General features: G+C 36.5%; 1 protein-coding gene across 2 annotated transcripts in view; it reads right to left on the minus strand.

Annotated features, from left to right (window-relative positions):
* Positions 1-25,568, minus strand: part of ORC2 (origin recognition complex subunit 2) — a 49,403-nt gene that overhangs the window by 21,830 nt on the left and 2,005 nt on the right. For both annotated transcript variants that reach the window (XM_028480680.2, XM_007108150.4), the window contains exons 2-10: positions 24,354-24,402; positions 23,316-23,419; positions 22,702-22,845; positions 11,730-11,819; positions 7,466-7,558; positions 6,535-6,566; positions 4,468-4,528; positions 1,841-2,034; positions 754-852 (exon numbers count right to left, since the gene is read on the minus strand). In XM_028480680.2, the coding sequence (XP_028336481.1) occupies positions 754-852; positions 1,841-2,034; positions 4,468-4,528; positions 6,535-6,566; positions 7,466-7,558; positions 11,730-11,819; positions 22,702-22,845; positions 23,316-23,412 (810 nt within the window). In that variant the 5' untranslated portion in view covers positions 23,413-23,419; positions 24,354-24,402. The remainder of the gene's footprint in view (positions 1-753; positions 853-1,840; positions 2,035-4,467; positions 4,529-6,534; positions 6,567-7,465; positions 7,559-11,729; positions 11,820-22,701; positions 22,846-23,315; positions 23,420-24,353; positions 24,403-25,568) is intronic.

Raw genomic sequence — 25,568 nt, forward strand, 5'->3', positions numbered from 1 at the left:
ATCAGCTCGGTGCTTTGTGACCACCTAGAGGGGTGGGATAGGGAGGGTGAGATAGGGAGGGTGGGAGGGAGGGAGATGCAAGAGGGAAGAGATATGGGAACATTTGTATATGTAAAACTGATTCACCTTGTTATAAAGCAGAAACTGACACACCATTGTAAAGCAATTATACTCTAATAAAGATGTTAAAAAAAAAACCCTGTGATAAACCATAATGGAAAAGAATATGAAAAAATATATACACAGGTATAACTGAATCACTTTGCTGTACAGTAGAAATTAATACAACATTGTAAATCAACTATACTTTAATAAAATAAAATTAAAAAAAAAAGTACCTAGAGATTGTGTTTGGTGCATTTACTCATTGGCATTTTCATCACAGAAAGATCTCTGAATCACTTTGCTGTACAGTAGAAATTAATACAACATTGTAAATCAACTATACTTTAATAAATTAAAAAAAAGAAACTATGACCCTGATGATTATTATAGAACCTGAAGAAACGATAAATAAGAGAAAAATATGTAATTATATACATATAATTAGAGTATGTCAAACAATTCTAATCCAGTGAACCAGTTACCATTTACATAATAAAATACACAATAGTGATGTCACACTAATTTGTGTTTCATTTGATCAGGATAGTATTCTGCTATGTACACTTACTCTTCAGATTTGCTGCTTATGTACTATATTTTTCAGCTCACAATAAGAACAATTTACAAGTAACACTCCTTGCAACATACCTGATCCAGTTTAGCCCTCTTTAGTTTCTGCAGTGTTCTATCAGAGGTTAAAACTTTTGAACTGCTATGGGCTTCAAAATATTCTTCTACTAAGTCACTCTGAAAGTGGACAAAGCAAAGTGAGTTCTTAGTTTCAGATATTTGTTTTATATGAGTACTAGACAGTAATATTAGCATAAACAGGATATGTGAAATTCTTTACTTGGCAGTCAGTATTTTCTTTTTGAACCAACAACACAGACTAAGGACCAAGCAAATTTAATTCCAGTAATAAAACTGAGTAACTCTTAGGATCATAAAAGTTGAAGAAAATGACTAGATTGAAGTAGTCTGCCCCAAAACGATTCCTAAATTCCAACATATAATTCCCATTTAGACTGGAAAAAAAAAGGTTCTACATCAGGACCTTTGTTTTCCCTCACACACTCCTAGCAAATCCTTTAATTAGTACAGTTGAAGGACTGTGGAAATGAGAAAGACATCAACAGCAAGGTAAAAAAAGACTTGCCTATTATTCCAGTAAAATGACTCACCACGTGTTCTACTGATTTGGGGCAGGACTGAGCTCCGTGGTGGTAAGGAAGGAATGGAAAGTCATTCAAGCAGGAGGCTTCCTAGACTGCTCTGAGTCTTTACAGAGCACACTGGGATAATTAGCCTTTTCTCAGGCCATAATATGTGCAGTGTTCTCCAAACGATGCAACATGGCTCCATAGTCACATCATTTATTACTTACACTGACTTTACATCAGCAACGTTACAAAAATGAAACTATATAAAAAGGTATATACTGAGAAGTCTTGCCTCCAATTATCCAATTAATATTTTATTTAAAAGCTTTTTTTTACTCAACTGAATTGTCACCTTTAGCATATACTATGGTACTGATACATGAATATGGATACAGAGAGGCCAGGATACGAAGTCCAGAAATAGACACAAATATATGCGGGAATTTATGTGAAAGGCTGAGAAAATGTAGAAAAGTGAAGAAAAAAAATTATGTTCATCCTCCCATTTGGATCTCTTAGGTAGCTTATCTTTGAGATATTACTGATTTTTCTTTAAAGTCTCTCTCTTCACTTACTGTTTTATCTCTTTTCATTTTCTTAGAAGGTGTTTCTTTGCAAACAGGAGCCGCAACTACTCTATTCTGAGCTTGAATCTGTTCGCTCAATATGACTTCATTAGTGTCCTCTTCATATTCCTGTGCAACCCCTTCATCGTCCTCCGAGTTGGAAGCAGAATATTCACTTTCACTGTCAGAATGAAACCTTGGAACTGTGTGGGGAGGAAGCAATTGGGAAAATTGGACAGTTTGACAAGAGAGGCATTGTGGGGTATTAGGAAGAGTGTGGGCTTTGAAGTAAGAGATTGTGACTTCTGGTTTTGTCATTACTTGCTGATGATTTCACCAGAGCTAGTTATGTAAGTTTTCTGAGCACCAGTTTCCTCACTTATCAAATGAGGCTACCAGTGCCTAATTTAATAAAGCATTGTGAAGATTACATTGAAATGCATGTAAAGCAACTAACAATGCCTAACACATAGGAAATGTGGCAGAAATTGTCAGTCATACCTAATACCATTCTCTTTCCTTCTTCCTTGCTAATAGAATTCATTGTAAAATGTGGCAACGTGCTCCACCCTAAGGGATAAATAATCACAGTAATTTAATTGTCTTTTCCTTTGCCAGATACGTGCTCTCTCAGCCTCCTTTGCAACTAGAGTTGGCTATGTAAACCTTTAACCAATGAAACTTGAGGGGAAATTTGCTGGAAGCTTCTGGGAAAGATTTTCCTCACTTATGGAAGGAAAGCCCCTTACTTATACCCATAGCTTAAAGCTATGGAAGCCATTTTGCAATATAAAATATCAAAACTAAAAATGAAAAATGCCAGTGGCAAAGCGAAAAAATAGGAAGAACCTGTAGCCTTTATGACACTGTTGAGTCACTACATCAACCGTGAACTGTGTATCCCTAGACTTCTTATGATGTGAGATACTTCAGTGTCCATGGCTTAAGCCATTGTTATAGAATTTTCCATTGCTGCCTACTGAAAATGCCATCCTAACTGATAGAGCACTCAATAAATGACAGCTACTACTTTAAGTACTACTAATACATACGCACAATCCATCCCATAGTAGATATAAGAATTATATTTTTAAACAAGCCACAGCCACCCCCACCACTCTCCAGAAATAATAAAGCTAGTTTTATAATCATAAAGTAAGGATGAAACTTACACTCAACAAAATTAGTATAAAACTATCATAAAAGGTTAACTTCCAAAATATGAATGAAATAATTTTAAGCAAATCACTCTTTATTTTGAAGAGCATATTTCAGAATATCCAGAGTCAGCATATAACAAATATAGATACTGAAAAAGAAAAAAAAAAAAAAAAAAAAGGCTTGATTTTGTGGGCATACATAGCTTAGCAGATTCAGATTTGCACTGATTGCTGCCCATGGTAGATGCAAGGGTTAGAAGTGGTAGGAGGTACCAGACAATGTCTTTACCCTATTTACATGAATACATCACACATGTTGATATATTTGTTTGGTGGTGATTGAGAAGGAGAAGGAAGTTCACCTTCTCTCTAAAAAGGATTCTTCTGTGGGGTAAGGAGGAAACTTAAGATGTGGGATGTATTTGACATAAAATAATAATAATCAATTGCATATATCATCTTTTATTGCTCCAGATATCCAATAATTTAGTGTTATAATTTTTATGTTGATTAAAAATGTATTATCAACTCGATACCTTGAAAAAAGAAGAGCTACAGGGCATAGATTTAACCATGTTAGTTAATATTATTGTCAAGGGGTCAACCCCAAGAAAGGAGTTGACATCTTTCAGAAATATAAAGGTCAAAAAGTCATTTGCCGCAAAATTAAATATTTAAACCCCAAACCAGAGACTTTCCTGGCCGTCCAGTGTTTAGGACTCAGCGCTTTCGCTGCCGGGGCCCGGTTTCAACTCCGGGCTGGGGAACTAAGATCCCGTGAGCCACGTTGTGTAGCCAAAAAACCCCCCCCAAAACATAAAAAAAAACCCAAACCATTTTTAATTTCCCCAAAGGCAGGAACCATGTCTGTTTACTTGGCTTTGTATAGTATTCAGTACAACTGTAAATATTTAAAATTGTTTCAATATATTGATAAAACTTCTAAATAAATCAATAGAACTATTTCTAAAACTGTCTCAGGCAAATAAACTAAAAGGCATGTTATTTTATTGAAGAATTTTAACTAACCTCAATATCCACTGACTATAATGTAAAGACATAGTGCTAAGTGTTATGAGTTAAAATATAAGATATAGTCCTTGCCCTTAAGGAATCTACAGCTTAATTGAAGACATGAACATATCCTTTCTTTCATGAAAAGAAATAGCAATAAGTAGTTATAATAATAAAAGGTAATAATAGCCAACACCTGTTAAGCACATACCAAGGTCAAGCACTATGCTAAGCACTTTGACATCCTTTATTTCAATTAATCTCAAAATAACTCTGAGGCTGGTACCATTATTATCCCTATTTCGCAAATGAAAAAAATTGAGGCATAGAGAGGTCCCTGTAAGTGGCAGCCCAAAGATAAAAAGTAAGCATTCTAAGACGAGAACCTGTTTATTTAACCATTATTGCTTCTTGTTTAGATGCTTCTTTTTATAAAAACTCAGTGTAAAAAGAAATACACACCTATTAGTCTTTTCCTTAGCCCACGAGGTGCTGTTGACAGAAATTCACTTTTATCATTGTTCTGTTTAAAAATAAAAAAGCAATATAGTTTAAATAGTCAAATAATAATGATGACATGAAAATTAATGATGTCTCTGAGTGAAAGAAAGGCTAGAAAGGAAGAAAAATATTTTGTTTTCAATAGACATTAGAACCAGATGAGCTCCTTCCTAGACCTGGAAGACAACAATATATGAATTTGTTGCGGGGGGAGAGTATGACAACAAAAACGATACAACGAATTCTGAAGGAATGCTAGAGTGGTTCTAGAAGTTGTATTCCAGACACCTGCGAAGGATGCACTTCTATTATTATGTAAAGAAAAAGCTTATCAGCCTTTGAATCATTCTTCACCCATCAGATTAGCAGAATATTTTTTCTAAAAAAAGGTAATACTGTCCAGGGATGATGAGTAAGCAAGGAAATGGGACTCCTATACCTTACTGCAGTGGGCCTTTGCATGTACGAGAAATTTACTGGTGTTAAAGTAGTCTGTGAGAAGGAGAGAAAAAAGATTTCTACTTTTTACTTCTGTATTTTTAATTTTTTTAACATTTTACAGAAGTATAATGCAAGTTTTTCTTTTCCTCACAGAATATAATACTTTAACAACATTCAATTTCTAGCACAATAAAATCCCTACTGGTGTATACATGATAACAGTACTGATAAAAAGATAAAGTGCCCTGTGTTTTTTTGGCAACATGAAAATATGACAAAAAATTTAAGTCTGTTATCTTGTGATAAGTTGTTGGTGCTAGTTACAAATATTATAAGTAAATTTTGATTTGGGATATTAAGAATACTATTATATCATAGCCAGTTGGGGAAGAATGCTGTTGCCTTAAGGAAAGAATATTATTATAATAGGTGATCTGATCACCTATTGGGTTTATAAAGTATATCACAGTATATTTCAAACTTCTTTGGTCCAGATCCTCACAATTTTTTTTTACATTTTGCCACCTTGATCCAGTACACATGTGCATATATAACTTAACCAAATTATAATTAAATAATACTTATAAAATAGAAAATTTCTAATTTATTCTATTTCATTTTTTTAAACTGTAGATCATGCCCTACTAAACTGATTTCAAGACTGAGAGCTGAGACAACCTATATCCATATAGCTTAATTATCAGGTCTGAGAATATTTGTGTCAAAATAACCGTTTCAGAAAATTCTTGCTCAAAAAGATAAGGCTATAAACTATTAAATAACGTCACTGTTTGCTACAGAAATTTCTGCAAACTAATTTATCTGACAGTCTGCTCATTTGGGCAACCTATTTTCCCATCAGGACAACAGACTACTTACCAGGGCAAAGAGCTAGCTTAACAAACATTGGTTTACTTATCAAAACTCAATTCAAGACCCTCTCCTCACTGTGTCCACTACTCCTAAAATACTATGTATGCCATGAATTCTGTCTAATACAGATCAGTTCCCCATTTTGATAGATGTGCCTTAAACCCCTCGAGTCCAGATCCCCAAGCCCTATACATATTCTCTCCTGAACTCCCCCTTCTAAGACAGTGCACTAAGACTCGCAGACTGATGTTCTCTTTTATTGTGGTGTGTAAATATAATACCACTGATTAACAGGTTTTCTGATGGTCTCTTAGGGAATCAACAAGATCCACTAATGTGTTGTGATCCACAACTTGAAAAAGAATGCCAGAAGACCCAACACAGCCAAAAATAAATAAATTAAATTAAATTAAAAACAAACAAACAAACAAAAAAAACATCCAGGGATAGTTCTGACACAGAAAAGGCACAACAGGTGGGTCCAGAAGACCTAGCTTCATTTTCCAGCTTTTCTCCTTCCTAGTTTGGTGAAATCTGACAAGTCACTTCACCTCTCTGAGCCTCAGATTCTTTATCTGTAAGTTAGGTATTTAATTGGCAAATACCTATAAATGATAAAAGTATTATCTAAATTAAGAGATGAAATGGATATTTTTCATCATGTCTTAACTTTGTAACACTAAGGGTTTTCCTTGTTTTTACTCAATTGCTTACCTTCAACTGAACTGTGTCTGAAGCAGAATGCCCTAAAGAATGAAACAAAAAGCCATTACTTACTACAAATACTTCACTTTCCAAAATAGCCTAGTTTCATTAAAAGCAAAGGTGCAGGTTCTACCCAGAAGCCACTACATATTATTGAATTCTCAATTAATTGCATCTCCACTAGAGGCTGAACTGTCACTATTAATTTTATGATTTCTCCCATTAATGACATTTCTGTAGCACTCATGTAACAAGAAAAAATGGAGTCCTTTTCATTGTTCATTATTTTAAAAGTACACTATTTAATCTAGTTAGAATGGGTCATTCAAAAACAACTGCTCCACAATTCTCCAAACTGTAAGACTTCCAAATCCCCAAAACCTTATTTCATTTATTTTTTTATTTTTTTTGGCGGTATGCGGGCCTCTCACTGTTGTGGCCTCCCCCGTCACGGAGCACAGGCTCCGGATGCGCAGGCTCAGCGGCCATGGCTCACGAGCCCAGCTGCTTCGCGGCATGTGGGATCTTCCCGGACCGGGGCACGAACCCGTGTCCCCTGAATCGGCAGGCGGACTCTCAACCACTGTGCCACCAGGGAAGCCCCCAAAACCTTATTTCAAATAGTATTTGCCAAAGCAAATCTTCCACGAACATTTGGCTAACTCAAGCAAATGACAACAGGATTTAAGACTGTTTCTAGTTGGCCCTGTCAATCTGTACAACTTCAACCCACACAGATCTTTTCCCCTTTTATTGATAGCTAAATATGGGTATACTAAAGCACACAGGTTGGGGTATTAACTGCATTTACTGAATGAATTTTCAGCACAGAAAAGAAGAAAATATATAAAAATGCACTTAGACAAGAGAGAAAAGTAACATACTATAACTTTGAAGCAACTATGAAAACTCCCTTTAAAGAAGTGAAATAAAATCTTACCCTTGCTACATTGAGGAATGTCTATGGTAATTTCAGGATCACTCTTCAAATTGGATGAAACACTTTTTCTTGGTGTTTTTGCTAGTTCTGAAGCTGTAAACAGACAAAAGAAATACATTAAAAAAACTTTTAATGGACAACAGTAGATTAAGAGGGGAAATAGACTTATTTCACTTACATAATTAAAAAAAAAAAGAAACCTGCTGTTACTAATATCAGAAAGATAAATAAACCTAGCCATATTAAGAGTACTACTGCTTTCACCTTTACTCACTGTGTTCCAAGCATCTTCCAAGTCTTCCTTCAGTTATCCACAGGTCTCGCAAAAAAATACAAATAAAGAGCTAACTTTGACCTTGCTGGTTTCTCCAATTATCACACACTCTCCCTCTCTCTTCTCCATTGACAGGTTTATACTCCTTCCACTTCTTTACTATATATTTGAGGCACATCTTTGCTAACAGTTAAGAAAGAATGGCCAGAAAGTGGGATCTAAAATCAACTGAAAACTGTGTATATTTAAAATTATACTTTTAAAGCTCTTAAGTCTCCCATAAAATGTGGTTTATTACTTGTGTCTAAAACTCTAACACATATTAATAATGTATAAAATATGATATAGCACTGAACAGATGACATTTCTTTTTTTATTAATATTTATTTATTCATTTATTTGGCTGTGCCGGGTCTTAGTTGTGGCATGGGTGATCTTTAGCTGCGGCATGCGAACTCTTAGTTGCAGCATGTACGTGGGATCTAGTTCCCTGACCAGGAATCGAACCCAGACCCCCTGCATTGGGAGCGTGGAGTCTTAGCCACTGGACCACAAGGGAACTCCCAGATGGCATTTCTTCAACTGAGCATCAGATGAAATAGTTGGCTTCTGAACAGAAGGGGCCAGGACTTCCCTGGTGGAGCAGTGGTTAAGAATCTGCCTGCCAATGCAGGGGACATGGGTTTGAGCCCTGGTACGGGAAGATCCCACATGCCACGGAGCAACAAAGCCCATGCGCCGCAACTGCTGAGCCTGCACCCTAGAGCCCGTGAGCCACAACTACTGGGCCTGCATGCCATAACTACTGAAGCCCGCGCACCTAGAGTCCGTGCTCCTCAAGAGAAGCACTGCAATGAGAAGCCCGCGAACTGCAACGAAGAGTAGCCCCCGCTCACCGCAACTAGAGAAAGCCTGCACGCAGCAACAAAGACCGAACACTGCCAAAAATAAATAAATAAATAAATTTATTTTTAAAAAAGGGGGCCATTTAAAATGAAAAATACAATGTTTATCTTTAAAGATGCTCACATTCTCACACTGTGATAGGCATATGGGAATTGAGTCTAACTGAAGGAATAGATTTACATTTCCCCAATTAACATACACTAAGAACATTGTTCACTGAGAACACTATTTAAATTCTCTTCCATCTTTTTTTTTTTTTAAGAGAAAGTATAGTTGAATTTGTGTAAATTAAGCCACTTCACTGACTCAAACTCTTTTTAACCTATTTCACACAGCTTTATCCAATCTTGGAACTGACCCAAGATATTCATGACAGTCCCTACAAATGTACTGGCTTCTTCTTTTTTCCTAACCTCCTTGATCCCCTGTATCATTCGTTACAGTTTTTTATATCTTTCTTTGAAATTATTCCTCCATCTGGGTTCCATGGTATTAGCCTGGTCCCTGGCTACTGTTGGTAGTTATTCCATCTCTACTTCATTGCCCTCATCCTCCTAAGCATTCTAACCTGCAGGTACCTAAAGCTCAGGCGCTGGCCTTCTCTTTACATCAGAAAAATATGCCATGTTTGGATTAAACGCTGTTGATCCACAGGATAGGAAAAAAACCTTCACATCAACAAAAAGCCACAAAAGTACAAAGTAACTTAGCTGAGATCATTTTGGTTTTATATTGAAACATAAAAATTCTCTGCTTTTAAATAACTTTAAACTACAAAAGGAGAAAGGAAGAAAAAAGAAGAATTGAAGAGGAAAGGAAACAAGAGACAGTCATCCATGTATGGATATTAATTTCAATAATAAAAAATTGGGGCAAATATTTTATTTAATTTTCTAATTCATTTGTATTATATTTCACACAACTGGTCTGCAACATATTAGAAATTTTAAAATAAAACTCCTCTTTGCCTAATAATAACTTCTCATCAAGTTATTATCTGTTCCTATCTATCCAATCTAGTTTAAATTTCCTTAAATTCATCTCTTTCTCCAAGCTGGTCAAACTCCTTACTGTCCTGGTCCCTTCTATGTGGTAATTCTACCTTTGCTCTTTCTTTGCATTTACTTACTCATCCTGGACGTGTTCTCTGTGTTTTACAAAGCCTTCCAATCTAACTCTTGCTCTACTTCTAGCCCTATATCTTGGTTAGTCCAATTATATTTAACATATGATTTTCTGACAGATCATAACTTATTTTAAAATATTAAGGCATTCTATTTTATTGATATATTTAGATGTAAACACAATTAGCAAAAATACTTAATAAGTCAAAGAGCAACATAACTAAACACAGGTCCTAACTAAACACAGATTTTGGAAAGCATGATCAGTCTTAAAACTATTCAGAAAACTATCTTTTCTTGACTGTATTTCTTTCAGATGTGATGACAGAAATGCCCATCATAACAATACTTAAGTTCTTCACAGCACATATAGATATGAGACATGTATCATTGCAGTTATGTGCATGTTGACTATCCACTCAGGGAATGTCTACTTGATTACTCCAGTGAGGTTCCATTTTTCTTTTCACTATTAGTTCTCTAGTAATTATATTAACATTTTCCTCTGGTGTCCCAGAGATCCTACACAGAATTCAGTCATTTTTACAGATCAAAAATTTTTTAATTTCTTTTTTAAAATTAATTTATTTTTTATTGACGTATAGTTGATTTAAAGCGTTGTGTTAGTTCCAGGTGTACAGCAAAGTGATTCCGTTTTTTTCAGATTCTTTTCCCATATAGGTTATTTCAAAATATCAAGTATAGTTCCCTGTGCTATACAGTAAGTAGGTCCTTGCTGTTTATCTATTTTCTATATAGTAGTGTGTATCTGTTAATCCCAGACTCCTAATTTAAACCTCCCCCCACTTTCCCCTTTGGTAACCATAAGTGTGTTTTCTAGGTCTGTGAGTCTATTTCTGTTTTGTAAATAAGTTCATTTGTATCAAAAGCTTTTTAAATTTCTTTATGTAGATAATAAACTCTAAGAAAAATAAAAATAAACTCTAAGAAACACATCAATTAGTGCAAATTATTGTATGTACCATGTTAGGTTCAAAATTAATGATGCATATAATATTATACCTTTCAGAAAAACTGAATTTTGCAAATGCTTAAACTGTATTATGTTCAGAAACACAGGTCTTATAATTACTTCTTATATGTCCCTCATCAGTGTCAACACTCAACAAGTGTGACATTCATTTGACTTTGATGTTTAAATGATCACTGGCTACAATGACTGCATAAAAATACACCACTTAAGACACATATATAGATGTTCTATAATTATAGATTATAAGTCCTCTTATACAATGACTACATTTTGCCAGGTAGTTAATTATTATTCCCTTGCTCTTAACTTTTTGGTATTCCCAAACTTCCATATACTTATGGACCTCCTTAATTTTAAAGTGCTTTCACATGTTATTTCCTTTCCTCAAAGCTTTCAAAACTGATGACCCCTCATGCCACAGGATCCAAGAATAGTGCCACCTGAATTTTTAAAAAGAATTAAATTGCCAGTTTAATTTTAATGTTATATATAATTTATTTAAGTCTAGTTCTCTGAAAATAAGTAATTCACGTGTAATTAGTATAGGTGGTAACCTGCGTAAGAAAAATGTTAGAACAGCCCATTCCTAACAATTTTACATAAATAATTTTCTATAATACGAACTCTTTTCTTCTACATAGTGTAAAACTCTTATTCAGTAAATTCAGAATATCTCTGTGTGACTTAAATCACTCGTTTAAGTAACAAAAATTTGTTAAGAGCCTATGCTAGATGTTGTGGGAAGGAATCCAAGACAGGATCTCTACTATAACCTTAGAACCTAGCTGAGAACAGAAGACATCTGAGCATGAAAAAAACTAATGACTTTAAGTATGCTTGAAAATAAAATAACATCCCTCATTTATTCTTTTAGTGAATGCAATGGGGTGATAACAGTGGGAAATGTGGTTAAATACACCTTAGAAAAGGTGAATAGTGATTACAGAAGTCAGAAAAGCAACATACCTAATTTAGCCATCTTTTCAGGGTGTTTTCTAGTCTGAAAAGAATAAACTTTATTCCCACCATCTGTAGCAGAGCCATTTTTCAAGGATTCTGAAAGAAAAATGAAACATACATTTAGGAAAAATGAGTGAGGTTAATTAACAGGAAAAAAGAGAGAATTTTAACAAAAACTTAGGATTTGTACCCCTCACTGTCTTGCATAAATGTTTAACAATACACATTTATAAATAAGATATTAAAAATACACAGTAGACTATGATACTGTTTACATAAGTTTTAAAATACAGAAAACATGTTATTCACAGATACACAAAAATATATAAACAAACACAACAACAATAAAAAGCCCACTAAAAAACACTCCAAACTAGAGGGATATGCATTCAATTCTTGATAGAAGTTGCCCCTGAGGAGGGAGGACAAAAGGGACTTTATTAGTTATGCTTCTTTTTTTTTTTTATAAATTTATTTATACCATTTATTTTATTTTTGGCTGCGTTGGGTCTTTGTTGCTGCATGCGGGCTTTCTCTAGTTGCAGTGCGCGGGGGCTACTCTTCGTTGTGGTGCGCAGGCTTCTCATTGCAGTGGCTTCTCTTGCTGCGGAGCATGCGCTCTAGGAGCGTGGGCTCAGTAGTTGTGGCTTGTGGGCTCCAGAGCACAGGCTCAGTAGTTGGGGCGCATGGGCTTAGTTGCTCAGCAGCATGTGGGATCTTCTCGGACCAGGGCTCGAACCCATGTCCCCTGCATTGGCAGGCAGATTCTTAACCACTGTGCAACCAGGGAAGCCCTGAGGTTGAGATTTAAACAGTTGTTCTATGATAGAAGTTCTCTTACTCTCAACTAAGACCCTGACTTAATTTCATTCTTTAATCCTCCCTTTAAATAACAACTGCTACCTACAACATACCGGACACTCATGGCTAGTAGTCTACTTGCTATCACAGTGATTCTCAAAATGTAGTCTGTTGCGGGGTGGCGGGTAGGGCGTCTCTGAGGTCCCTGAGGCTGAAACTGTTTCATAGTAACACTAAGACAAGATCTGACTTTCTGACCCTCAATCATGAGTGTATGCTGAGGTAATCCAGAAACTACATGATGTGTGGTGCCATCACCACCCTGTCAGCTAACAGAATGCATGAGCAGATATGAAAATCCAGCTGTTTTCTATTAAGTCAGACATTAAAGAGATTTGCAAAAATGTAAAACTATGCCTTCTTCAATAATTTTTTGAAATAGGTATTTTTCATCAAAATACATGTAATTTATGTTAACATGTAACGGGTTTATTATTGTGCGAAACTTTTTAAAAAAAATTTTTTTGGCTGCATTGGGTCTTCATTGCTGCCAGCGGGCTTTCTGTAGTTGCGGTGAGCGGGGGCTACTCTTTGTTGCGGTGCGCAGTTTTCTCATTGTGGTGGCTTCTCTTTGTAGCAGAGCATGGGCTCTAGGCATGTGGGCTTCAGCAGTTGCAGCACGTGGGCTCAGTAGTTGGGGCACACAGGCCCTAGAGCGTGTGGGATTCAGTAGTTGTGGCACGCGGGCTCAGTAGTTGTGGCTCGTGGGCTCTAGAGCACAGGCTCAGTAGTTATGACGCACAGGCTTAGTTAACCTGTGGCATGTGGGATCTTCCCGGACGAGGGATCGAACCCGCATCCCCTACACTGGCAGGCAGATTCTTAACCACTGTGATGCCAGGGAAGTCCCCAAACCTTTAATGAGTTTATTAAAGTGCCAAACTTTTCCGAAGTCAGTGTTTGCTCCCTTTATTGTTTAAGAGTTCCCATTGGTGTGTATTTGCATGAACACCTGGTATTACCTAAACTCCTTAATCTTTGCCAATCTAGTGGGTACAAAATGAATCTCACGGGGAAAGGCATTTTAATTTCCTTTCCCGTCACTAATGAAGCTTAACACCTTTTTAGGGGTTTCTTATTTCCAGAAGAAGAAATATCTTCTCTATCCTGTGTCTTGTCTTTTCACTTCTTGATAATGTCATTTGATGAAGAGAAGTACTGGATTTTTAAAACAGACTTTATTTTTTAGAGCAGCCTCCCCCCATTATCAATATCTCACACCAGATGGTACATTTGTAAAAAAACAAACAAAATGAATAAATAATTAAAAAACAAAAACAAAAAAAACAGAGTGGTATATTTGTTAGAATCGATAAACCTATGTTGACACTTCATTATCACCCAGAGTCCATAGTTTACATTACGGTTTACTCTTGCTGCTGTGCATTCTATAGGTTTTGACAAAAGTACGATGACATGTATCCATCATTATAGTGTCATACAGAATGGATTCACTGCCTTAAAAATCCTCGTACTCCATCTATTCATCCCTTCCTTACCCCTGACCCTTGGCAACCAATGTCTTCTTTTACTGTCTGTATAGTTTTGCCTTTTCCACAATGTCATAGAGTTGGAATCATACAGTATGTAGCCTTTTCAGATTGACTTCTTTCATTTAGCAATATGCATTTAAGGCTCCTCCATGTCTTTTCATAGACTGATAACTTATTATTTTTTTTAGCATTGAATAATATCCCACTGCATGGATGTATCAGTTTATTTATCCTTGGTTGAATTCTTGGTTGCTTCTAAGCCTTGGCAATTATGAACAAAGCTGCTACAAACATCTGTGTGTGCAGGTTTTTGGGTGGACAAAAGATTTCAACTCATGTGAGTAAATACGAAGGAACACAACTGCTAGGTCACATGGTAAGAATATGTTTAGTTTGTAATAAACTGTCTTCCAAGGAGCTGTACCATTTTGCATTCCCACTAGTAGTAAATGGGTTCCTGTTACTCCACATCTCTGCCAGCATTTGGTGTTGTCAATATTTTGGATTTTGGCCATTCTTTTTTTTTTTAAGATTTTTTTTTTTTTTTATGTGGACCATTTTTTTTAGTCTTTATTGAATTTGTTACAATATTGCTTCTGTTTTCTGTTTTGGTTTTCTGGCTGTGAGCCATGTGGGATCTTAGCTCCCTGATCAGGGATCGAACCCATACCCCCCACATTGGAAGGTGAAGTCTTAGCCACTAGACCACCAGGGAAGTCCCGGATTTTGGCCATTCTAATAGATGTGTAGTGGTATCCCACTGTTGTCTGAATTTGCAATTCCTTAATGACATATAATGTTGAACATCTTTTCATATGCTTATCTGCCATCTGGGTATCTTCTTTGGTGAGATGTCCAGATCCTTTGCCCATTTTTTAATCAGGTTGTTCGTTTTCTTATTGTTGAGTTTTAAGAGCTCTTTGTATATTTTGGGTAACAGTTCTTTAATAGATATGTCTTTTGCTATATTTTCTTCTAGCTGTGGCTTGTCTTCTTGAGAAGCTCTGAATTTTGATTAGTTTAATTTGTCAATCTTTTCCTTTTTTTTTTCTTTTTGCAGTACGCGGGCCTCTCACTGTTGTGGCCTCTCCCGTTGCAGAGCACAGGTTCCGGAGGTGCAGGCTCAGTGGCCATGGCTCACGGGCCCATGTGGGATCCTCCCGGACTGGGGCACGAACCCATGTCCCCTTCATTGGCAGGCGGACTCTCAACCACTGCGCCACCAGGGAAGCCCCAATCTTTTCTTTTGATTCCACATTTTTAAAGAAATTCTTCTATAATTAAGACCAAAGCCATATTCTCCTATATTTTCTTGTAAAAGAATTTATAATTTGTTTTTCATGTGTAAATCTTTAATTAAGGTAATTAAGTTGTTTATAATGGCAGTTAGGAATCCAATTTCTTTTTTTCATAAGGATACTCCATTGTTACAACACCATTTATTGACCAGTTCATCCTCAGCCTAGTGAGCTCCAATGCTACCTCTATCATATATCTATAATATGCACATATCGATAAGTCTGTTTATGGAGAACTTGTTACTGTAATTATGTAAATTAAATGTTTGGCACACAGACAAAATATGAATTAAAATATCAAGTAGTTTCTATGTAAACTAAATTAAATGCTTTAGAAAGACTTGATACAAGTTATTAACTAAAACAACTGATTTCAAATTAGGTATGGATGAGAAACCATAAAAGATTTAAGAAAAAAATTGAAAAACATAAAAGCACACTACGTTCAGACTGCATCAGAAGTGTCTTTAAATGATCAATCTAATGGAAGTAAATAAAACTTAAAATCCTAGATAATACATTATGGATATGCTATCTAAAAAAACCCAAAACCAAAACCAAAAGGTGCTGCTGTTCTTCAACCAGCTGACTGGCAAATTTATATTTAAAGAAAAGACAATGATACATAAATATCTACATATATGTTTATATGTAAAACAAAATGCTTAGAGTATATAATTATTTTTATGATTTCCTTGTTCTGATATTTTGATAACTGACCAATTAACAATGGCTCTAATCACACTGGCCAACAGGGACTTAGTATAATATATAAATAAAACTTTTTAATAGTTTTAAAATTACTCAAAATAGACAATACCAAAATACCTATGAATATACAATTCACAGAAAAAGTTAAAATGGCTAATAAATAAAAGAAAAAATGTTTAATGCTGATAAGGGATCTTAATACTAGTTGATACAATCTTCCTAGAAAGTAATTTAGCAATATGTAAGCCTTATAAAGTTCATATACTTTTTTTTTAAAATTAAGTTCATATACTTTCACCAGTAATTCTATTTGAGGACTCTCTGATGAAAAAAATAAGACATCTGAACAAAGATTTATGTTCAAGGGTAATCACTACTGCATTAGTTATAATAATAAAAACTTAGAAATAATTCAGAAGTCTAACAGAGGAAACTATGTATTATTTATAGGTTAGAATATATTATTATTCAGTTATTAGAGTTTTTTTTGTCCAGAGAATAATCTCTAAGAATTTAACAATATGTTAAATTTAGAAAGAAATAACACTACTACTTCACATGCATTAGGATGGCTATTATTAAAAAAAAACAACAACAGAAAACAACATGTGTTGGTGAGAATGTGGAGAAACTGGAACCCTTGTGCATTGTCGGTGGAAATGCAAAATGATGTAGTTGCTATGGAAAACAGTACGGTGGTTCCTTAAAAAATTAATAATAGAATTACCATATGATCCAGCAATTCCACTTCTGGGAATATTCCCAAAAGAATTCAAATCAAGATCTCACAGAGATATTTGTACACCCATGTTCCTAGTAGCATTATTACACTGTACAGCAAAGTGAATCAGCTATACATATACATATAGCCCCCCTTTTTTGGATTTCCTTCCCATTTAGGTCACCACAGAGCACTGAATAGAGTTCCCTCTGCTATACACTAGGTTCTCTTTAGTTATCTATTTTATACATAGTATCAATAGTGTATATATGTCAATCCCAATCTCCCAATTCATCCCATCCCCCCCACTTTCCCACTTGGTATCCATGTTTGTTCTCTACATCTGTGTCTCTATTTCTGCGTTGCAAATAAGATCATCCTAGTAGCATTATTCACAATAGCCAAAAGGCTGAAGCAACCCAAATGTCCATCAACCGATAAACAGATAAACAAAATGTGGTATATACATACAATGCAATATTACTCAGCCTTGAAAAGGAAGGAAACTCAAAAAAAGAAAAAAAAAGAAGGAAACTCTGACACTTGCTAAACATGTATGAACCTTGAGGACATTATGCTAAGTGAAATAAGGCAAACACAAAAGGACAAATAGTGTACAATTCCACTTATATGAGGTACCCAGAGTAGTCAAATTCATAGAGTCAAAGGAAGTAGAATGGTGGCTTCCAGGGGCTGGGGGGAGGGGGTACTGGGCAGTTGTTTAATTGAGTACAGAATTTCAGTTTTGTAAGATGAAAAGAGTTCTAGAGATTGGTTGTAAAATAATGTGAATATACTTAATACTGAACTATATACTTAAAAATGGTTAAGATGGTAAATTTTATATGTATATCTTACCACAATATTTTTTACCACAATTTTAAAAAACAGATTTTTAATTTAACCACAATTAAAAATCTGACATCATCCTTAAGTTCAAAAATGGAACTCTGAATAAGGCTAAATTAAAAATACTATGGGGCTTCCCTGGTGAAGCACTGGTCTGGGACGATCCCACATGCCGCAGAGCAACTAAGCCTGTGGGCCATAACTACTGAGCCTGCACTCTAGAGCCCACGAGCCACAACTACTGAAGCCCGTGTGCCTAGAGCCCGTGCTCCATAAAAAGAGAAGCCACTGCAATGACAAGCCCGCGCACCACAAGGAAGAGTAGTCCCTGCTCGCCGCAACTAGAGAAAGCCCGCATACAGCAACGAAGACCCAACGCAGCCAAAAATAAATAAATAAATAAAATTTTAAAAATACTATGGATGGACCACATATTTGTCTCAGAATTTTCTAACAGCCAGCTTATAATCAATTAAAGAATTATTCTGTTCATAAAATTAAAAAACAAATCAATTGTTTAAGAGAAGCATCAATAAGACAAATTGCTCTTGAGGACACCTGATTGTTTGGGGAGATCTTTCAGAAAACCTTTTGTTTAATGCCTGAGACCACCTAGCATCTCCATGCAATGATTTTTCACCAGAGTGGATGGATTAATAGAATATAAGAGTTATGCCAGGTATGTCAGGATATGTGTTGCTTATAAGAAGCAGCTTATACTTCAATAGTAAGTAAAGGGATTGATTAATAAGGTATTCAAAGGTCCCTGTTGAAAAGTTTTTTTCCTTTTAAATATTCCTTAAGATTCTTTGTGAAATGTCTCTCTGTGTTTTAAAAGTAATGCTTATCAGGACTTCCCTGGTGTTCCAGTGGTTAAGACTCAGTGCTTCCACTGCAGGGGACACAGGTTCAATCCCTGGTTGGAGAACAAAGTAAGATGTGTGGCAAAAAAAATCCTTACTGTCTTCTGTTTGTAATTAAGGATTAGGCAGAAGCTTATTGTTCAGTATCTCAAATAAAGTTAAAGAAGATGGTAATAGATGTCACTTTTTCTTCCCTAAAGAAAACATTAAAAGAAAACTAAGAAAACTCTCCTTCCTACAACTTATCTGAAACACCACTCTCCACCCCTATACACATTTTGGCAAATAAGAAAAAACAAAGCAAGACAGGAAAAGTCCCGTTTGCAAGACTTAACCGTAAGTTATGGGCTCCTCTGTTGTACATGCCCATTGCCAAATGAACAGCCCCATTTCCTGGACTCGAGACAAACTTATGTGTGTGCATGTATGTGCAGACAGACAGATACACACCAAACTGTCAACACGTCCATGTTCTTTTTTTAAAAATTTATTTATTTATTTATTTATTTTTGGCTATGTTGGGTCTTCGTTGCTGCACGTGGGCTTTCTCTAGTTGCAGCGAGCGGGGGCTACACTGCCTTGCAGTGAGTGGGCTTCTCACTGTAGTGGCTCCTCTTGTTGCGGAGCACGGGTTCTAGGCGCGCGGGCTTCAGTAGTTGTGGTGCACGGGCTCAGTAGTTGTGGCTCGCGGGCTCTAGAAGGCAGGCTCAATAGTTGTGGCGCACGGGCTTAGTTGCTCCACGGCATGTGGGATCTTCCTGGATCGGGCTCAAACCCGTGTCCCCTGCATTAGCAGGCAGATTCTTTTTTTTTTTTCAGTTTACTTTTTTTTTTTTGATGGAGTATAATTGCTTTACAATGTTGTGTTAGTTTCTGCTGTACAACGTGGATCAGCTCTATGTATACATATATCCCCTCCCTCTTGGACCTCCTCCCCCCCACCCCACCCCCACCCCACCCATCTAGGTCATCACAGAGCACTGAGCTGAGTCCCTGTGCTATACAGCAGGTTCCCACTATCTATCTATTTTATGTGTGGTAGTGTATATATGTCAATCCTAATCTCCCAATTTATCCCACCCTCCCCTTCCCCTCTGTGTCTACATGTCCATTCTCTACATCTGAGTCTCTATTCCTGCCCTGCAAATAGGTTCCTCAGTACCATTTTTCTAGACTCCACATATATGCGTTAATATACGATATTTGTTTTTCTCTTTCTGACTTAACTTCACTCTGTTGACAGACTCTAATAGGAGACCACAGGGTAAACAACCACAAAAACAGCTTGGCCTTATCCAGTAAAGTTGAAGATACCCATATCTTAGGACCCTGAAATTCCACTACTTGGAATATATTCTAGAAAAACTAGTACATGTGTATACCAGGATAGATGTATATTCATAGCAACATTGTTCCTGATAGCTAAATGGCAGGCGGATTCTTAACCACTGCACCGCCAAGTAAGTCCCAGGTCCATGTTCTTAAAGCATGCATTCTCAACAGGAATAATACTGCTTCTGATGCAACGGAAATGGCTCTTGGTGGGAGGAGGGGGAGTGTGGAAAACATCTTAGATTTTGCAATGGTCTGTTGCCCTCCAAAGAATCTTAGTACATAAACAGATATACAGCATATATGTAGTATTAAAATTTCATGGGTGGGGGGTGATGAGGAGAAAAAGTCTAGAAAGGTTCCTTAGGGGATAATAATTTTAAAAAGGTTGAGAAATACAGCTTTAAAGCAAAGTTCCCCAACCAGTGTGCAGAAATTAAAGACATGGGTTACAGGTGTGCTGAGTATTGATCCCCCTCAGGCCTCTGAGGATGCAGTCAGGGCCTGCAGAGGGGGTGGGAACAGGGGTCAGAAGCCCAAGGTAGTTATCCCTTGTCTGGAGCATTTTCCTCTTTTCTTTTTCTTTGGCTGTACTAGGGATTGAACCTGGACCACAGCAGTAAAAGCGCCAAGTCCTAACAACTGGACCACCAGGGAAATCTCAAATTTTCCTCTTTATTTCAGTGTGCCTCCAAATATCATTGGCTGTGGGTGCCGTTACAAGAAAGCACTGAGTTTCTACTACAGATACATATTACCATTACAATAAGGAACTATTTTAAAGAAAACACTTAGAAAAAATATTGTTTTCAATCTGTTCTTAGGTCTAACACAATAGTCAAGAATCCAAAGTTCTATTCAGAATATGCCCTAAGGTCTTCCCTGGTGGCGCCCGTGGTTAAGAATCCGTCTGCCAATGCAGGGGACATGGGTTCGAGCCTTGGTCCAGGAAGATCCCACATGCCGCGGAGCACCTAAGCCCGTGCTCCACAACTATTGAGCCCGCGCTCTAATGAGAAGCCCGCGCACGGCAACAAAGAGTAGCCCCCGCTCGCCACAACTAGAGAAAGCCTGCGTGCAGTAACAAAGACCCAACACAACCAAAAATAATAAATAAATAAATAAATAAATAACAAGAATATGCCCTGCCCAGTAAGCCTACTGAGGGACAATGGTTGTTTTTCATATCATATCATTTAACACTGGGAACAAATCCAGAAACAGCATCACTCAAGAGGTGACAAAAAGGTTGGGAGTAGTCACAGTGGCCACTTAAAAGTCAAATATGAGAGAGTAAAAGACACGTACATGAGGGAGACAGGTGACATAGAGAACAGAATTGATGCACAGAGATGACATGAGGGAGACCAGGAGATATGTGAAAGCAAAGTCCCTCGTTTCTTAACATGCTCCCAGCTCCAATGCCCCTAGTGCCCAACAACACTGATTTTGTTCCTTGATCTTTATTTCTTTAAGTCAACTTAAGTAGGTCTATGTTCCTTGCACCCTAATATAAATCTGTGCTCTTTGAGCCCTAAGTTAAGTAAATTATAATTCAAGACTAAGATTTTTTAAGCACAATCTGGCAGGAATCTGGCTTAGGTGTAAAGAAACGTAACACCAGCATGCCTAGGTTGGAACACGTTACTTCTTGGAATCTTCCTTCTAACTATTTCTGTAAAGAAGATCAAGGTAATAATAAAGTGACTTGCTTTATGAAATTATTTCAAATTAGTTAAAAGTATAGATATCTTAAAAAAACAACTTTAGAGTGCTTGGTCTGTAAACTATCTTTCTAAAAATACTTAAGCACCAGACTGTTTTTAAAAAAAAAAAAAAAAAAAAAGAACTATGTATAGATTAAAAAACGTACAGTAGAAAGTGCTTCCAACCTTTCCAACTGTAGAGAAAAAATCTGAAGCAACGCTCTTCTTTTTTTTTTTTTTTTTTTTTAAATTTATTTATTTTTGGCTGTGTTGGATCTTCATTGCTGGGCACGGGCTTTCTCTAGTTGCAGTGAGTGGGGGCTAGTCTTGGTTGAGGTGCGCCGACTTCTCGTTGCGGTGGCTTCTCTTGTTGTGGAGCACAGGCTCTAGGTGCACGGGCTTCAGTAGCTGTGGTGCACGGGCTCAGTAGTTGCGGCTCATGGGCTCTAGGGTGCAGGCTCAGTAGTTGTGGCGGATGGGCTTAGTTGCTCCACAGCATGTGGGATCTTCCCGGACCAGGGCTCAAACCCGTGTCCCCTGCATTGCAAGCGGATTCTTAACCACTGTGCCACCAGGGAAGCCCTGAAGCAATGCTCTTCTGATGAGAAATAAAATAATATAGCATACCACATAAAAAGTTCTGGAGGTGGATGATGGTGATGGTAGCACAACATTATGAATGTATTTAATATAACTGGACTGTACACTTAAAAATGGTAAAGATGGTAAATTTTATGTTATGGGTACCTTACAATTTAAAAAATTGGGAAAGGGACTTCCCTGGTGGTCCACTGGGTAAGACTATGTGCTCCCAGTGCAGGGGGCCCGGGTTCGATCCCTAGTCAGGGAACTAGATCCCACATGCCACAACTAAGAGTCCACATGCTACAACCAAGAAGTCTGCATGCTGCAACTAAGAGCCCACATGCCACAACGAAGATCCTGCATGCCGCAACTAAGACCTCGCACAGCCAAAATAAATAAATAAATTTTTTTTTTTACATGGGAAAAAAATTGGAGCACAATGTTGCCTAACCTACCAGACTACTTTTATGTATCCTGCAAAGCAATTTCGGCCACTCACAGAAATATGAGCGTACACTCCCAACTCCAACAACCACCACCCCCCTCACCCCACAAATACCTTGAACATGGCGTCCTAAAACTTCCACATAGTTCTGATCTTTTAAAACTTCCTGGTCATCTTCCTCCAAATCATATTCTGGCTTCTTTATTATTTTTTTTGTGTTGACCAAAAGCTGGGCTCTCTCCTTTTTTATTTTAGCTCCTATAAGAACATCCAAAGAATTAGAACATGACAGGTATAAATTCTTTCTAAACACTACATTTAAATAAATAAACTATACTATTATATTGTCATTACTTAAAAGCTGGAAAAAAATTCAGTGTTTTCTCTTTGATTCAAGTACAGATCTCTCTTCCACAGTTTATAAGTTAAAAAAACAAAACCTTTAAATTATATATTTTGGGGGGTCAAAATAACTATACATTTTAATTACAATGGGTGGTTATCACTTACCACCACTACTGAGCATTTCACATTAGATGAGGCTTTATTATTTTTAATTTTCAATACATTTTGAATGGAATAAACTAAAAATTAAGGTTTATTTGCAGTCTTACTAAATCAAATATTCTGTGCTGTATTTTCAAAATAGAAGATTAAATTATTTTTAAAAGTGAAATAATACATAACCATTATATAAACATCCCTTCAATTGTATAATCATTCAGTACCTCCTTCTCTATCAAGAATGTGATTAAGAACATCATCATCTCCCACAAACTGAACCTCCAGCATCTTGTCTTCCTCTGATTCCAGCTTGCTCATCATTGCCAACCTAAACAAAAGCAATAAAGCACTCAAAAGTGATGAAAAATTCATATCAACAGCCAAATAAACATTCACATAATGAATACATGTATTTGCATAAAAGTTTTTAAAGTCTTTAAGTATGAAAAATACACTATCATTATTGTATCGATATTGTGTTTTTTATAATAAGTAACTCAATTCTTTATCTGAAAAATGGAAGAGAGGAAGAAGTGCCTGAGATTAGGAAAAAGCCAAATCCAATCAAGGCAACTAAAATATAATGACAAGAAACCAATTCTGCCTGTAAAGAAAGCTCTAACAAATATACAGAATAACAACATTATTAGAAAGGGGGAGGTTAACACATGAGAGTTTAGAAAAGGGGCAGCCAAACAAAGAATAATGGTTTGGTGGATTTTCATATCTGTTCACTAGAAAGATATAGTCCACTGGGGGAAGTCTGTGTGCTTCACTGGTGTACCAAGACTGGATCAAATGATCTTCAAGCATCTCCCTTTACTATTAAATTGCATGCTCACCAAACAACTTGACAATCATGAATACGGCTTTCTAGGTATCTCAGTAACTAAAGAGTAAGCATGAATCTTTCCAGTACTTTAGAGTCAGTTCTTCACTGAACAAATTTCAGATTTGGCAAGCAAAAGTTTGATCAACTCTGGCTACACTGACAAAATTTAGTTTCAGAACTTGTAACACTAATGCCTGAAACAAATAAACAACTCCAACTAGTTGTCAGCTAATCAGTTTACTCAAAAAATGAATTTTTTTTCTCTCTTCTCTCTCTCATAAATCCTATTTATGCCTTTTCCCCTGACAAGAGGATCTACTGATTGAGTCCCCCATGAGTCAGTTATCTGCATGCAGATAACTTACTAAATGTTGCCAAGTTTTCTTTTGTAACTAGCACACTCAAATGATTTGTCTCAGTTTTCATTTACCTTTAAAGGTACTACATATTCTGCAGCTGGGAAATTCAAGTAGAGTCACCTGTAATTGGAAAAAGAACTCAGTCGGGCCAGCTAACAGGAAAACGAAAACAACCAAAGAAGTTCATGAGTTTTAACAAACAAAATGAGTGGATAAAGGCAGATCTTAGAAAGCCAAAGTTGTTATGATGGCACAGTAAAGGGCAAAACGACCATTACCATTTTGGCCAGGGAGCCTTAGAGACTGAGAAGATCTAACTTGTGGCAGCAAGTAGGTGAAGGGAGGCCAAAATGTGAGCACTTACTATGTGCTAGACACTCTTCTCAATATTCTATATGTATTCTCATTTAATCCTCACAACAATTCCATTAGGTTTATACTTTGTGTACAAAGATTATACTTCATCTATAATTTATATGGCCACTGCCAGTAGAACATATCCATTTGGACCAACCTTCTAGTCATGATACTGCTTCTTATTATGGGGAACTGGGTGTATTAGAGAAGAAGTTTAATGCATCTATGTGACATTTATACAAAATTAAGAAACACAATTTCTTTCTATCTGTATAAAATAAAGTTTTTTAAGGGGCTGTTTGTTAGGCACTGTGTTACGCACTTTTATGTATACCAGATCAATAAATCCTCAGATTCTCTGAGATGGTTAAAATATATATAATTCCCCCAATTTACAGATGAGTAAACTGAGGTTAAAGATTAAATTACTCACTCAAATTCACACAATTAGAAAGTGTTAGGGCTGAAACCCAAGTCTGACTAATTCCAAAGACCCTGATCATTTTATTAAATGACACACTTCTCCTGCCATTAAATACAAATCTGTTACCCTAAATGCTTGTCTTGACCTCTGGAAACTATTCATAATATGTTTAGTCATTCTCCCACACAGCAGTTCAAATATCCAAGAACTTCTACAGTTCCTCTAGGTTTCTAGTTCATTAGGTTAAACATCACTAGTTCTATCAAGCATACTTTTAAGAGCAGCATAGTCTACATTATTTAAAACTATATACTGCTGTGTTCTACAAAGGATTTGAAGCAATGACAATAAGCAGTGCAATACAACAAATGATAAACTACACACACTAATAGGGAATCTGGATCAGGGAAAATATAAAGAAAGGCAGAAAATAAAATCATACAAAGAATTTGGGCTCTTAGCTTCCTGGCAATCAAAAGGAGTAAATGCATTTACGTATAAATGC

Source organism: Physeter macrocephalus, chromosome 2 (assembly GCF_002837175.3).
Source record: "Physeter macrocephalus isolate SW-GA chromosome 2, ASM283717v5, whole genome shotgun sequence".
NCBI classification, from domain to species: Eukaryota; Metazoa; Chordata; class Mammalia; order Artiodactyla; family Physeteridae; genus Physeter; species Physeter macrocephalus.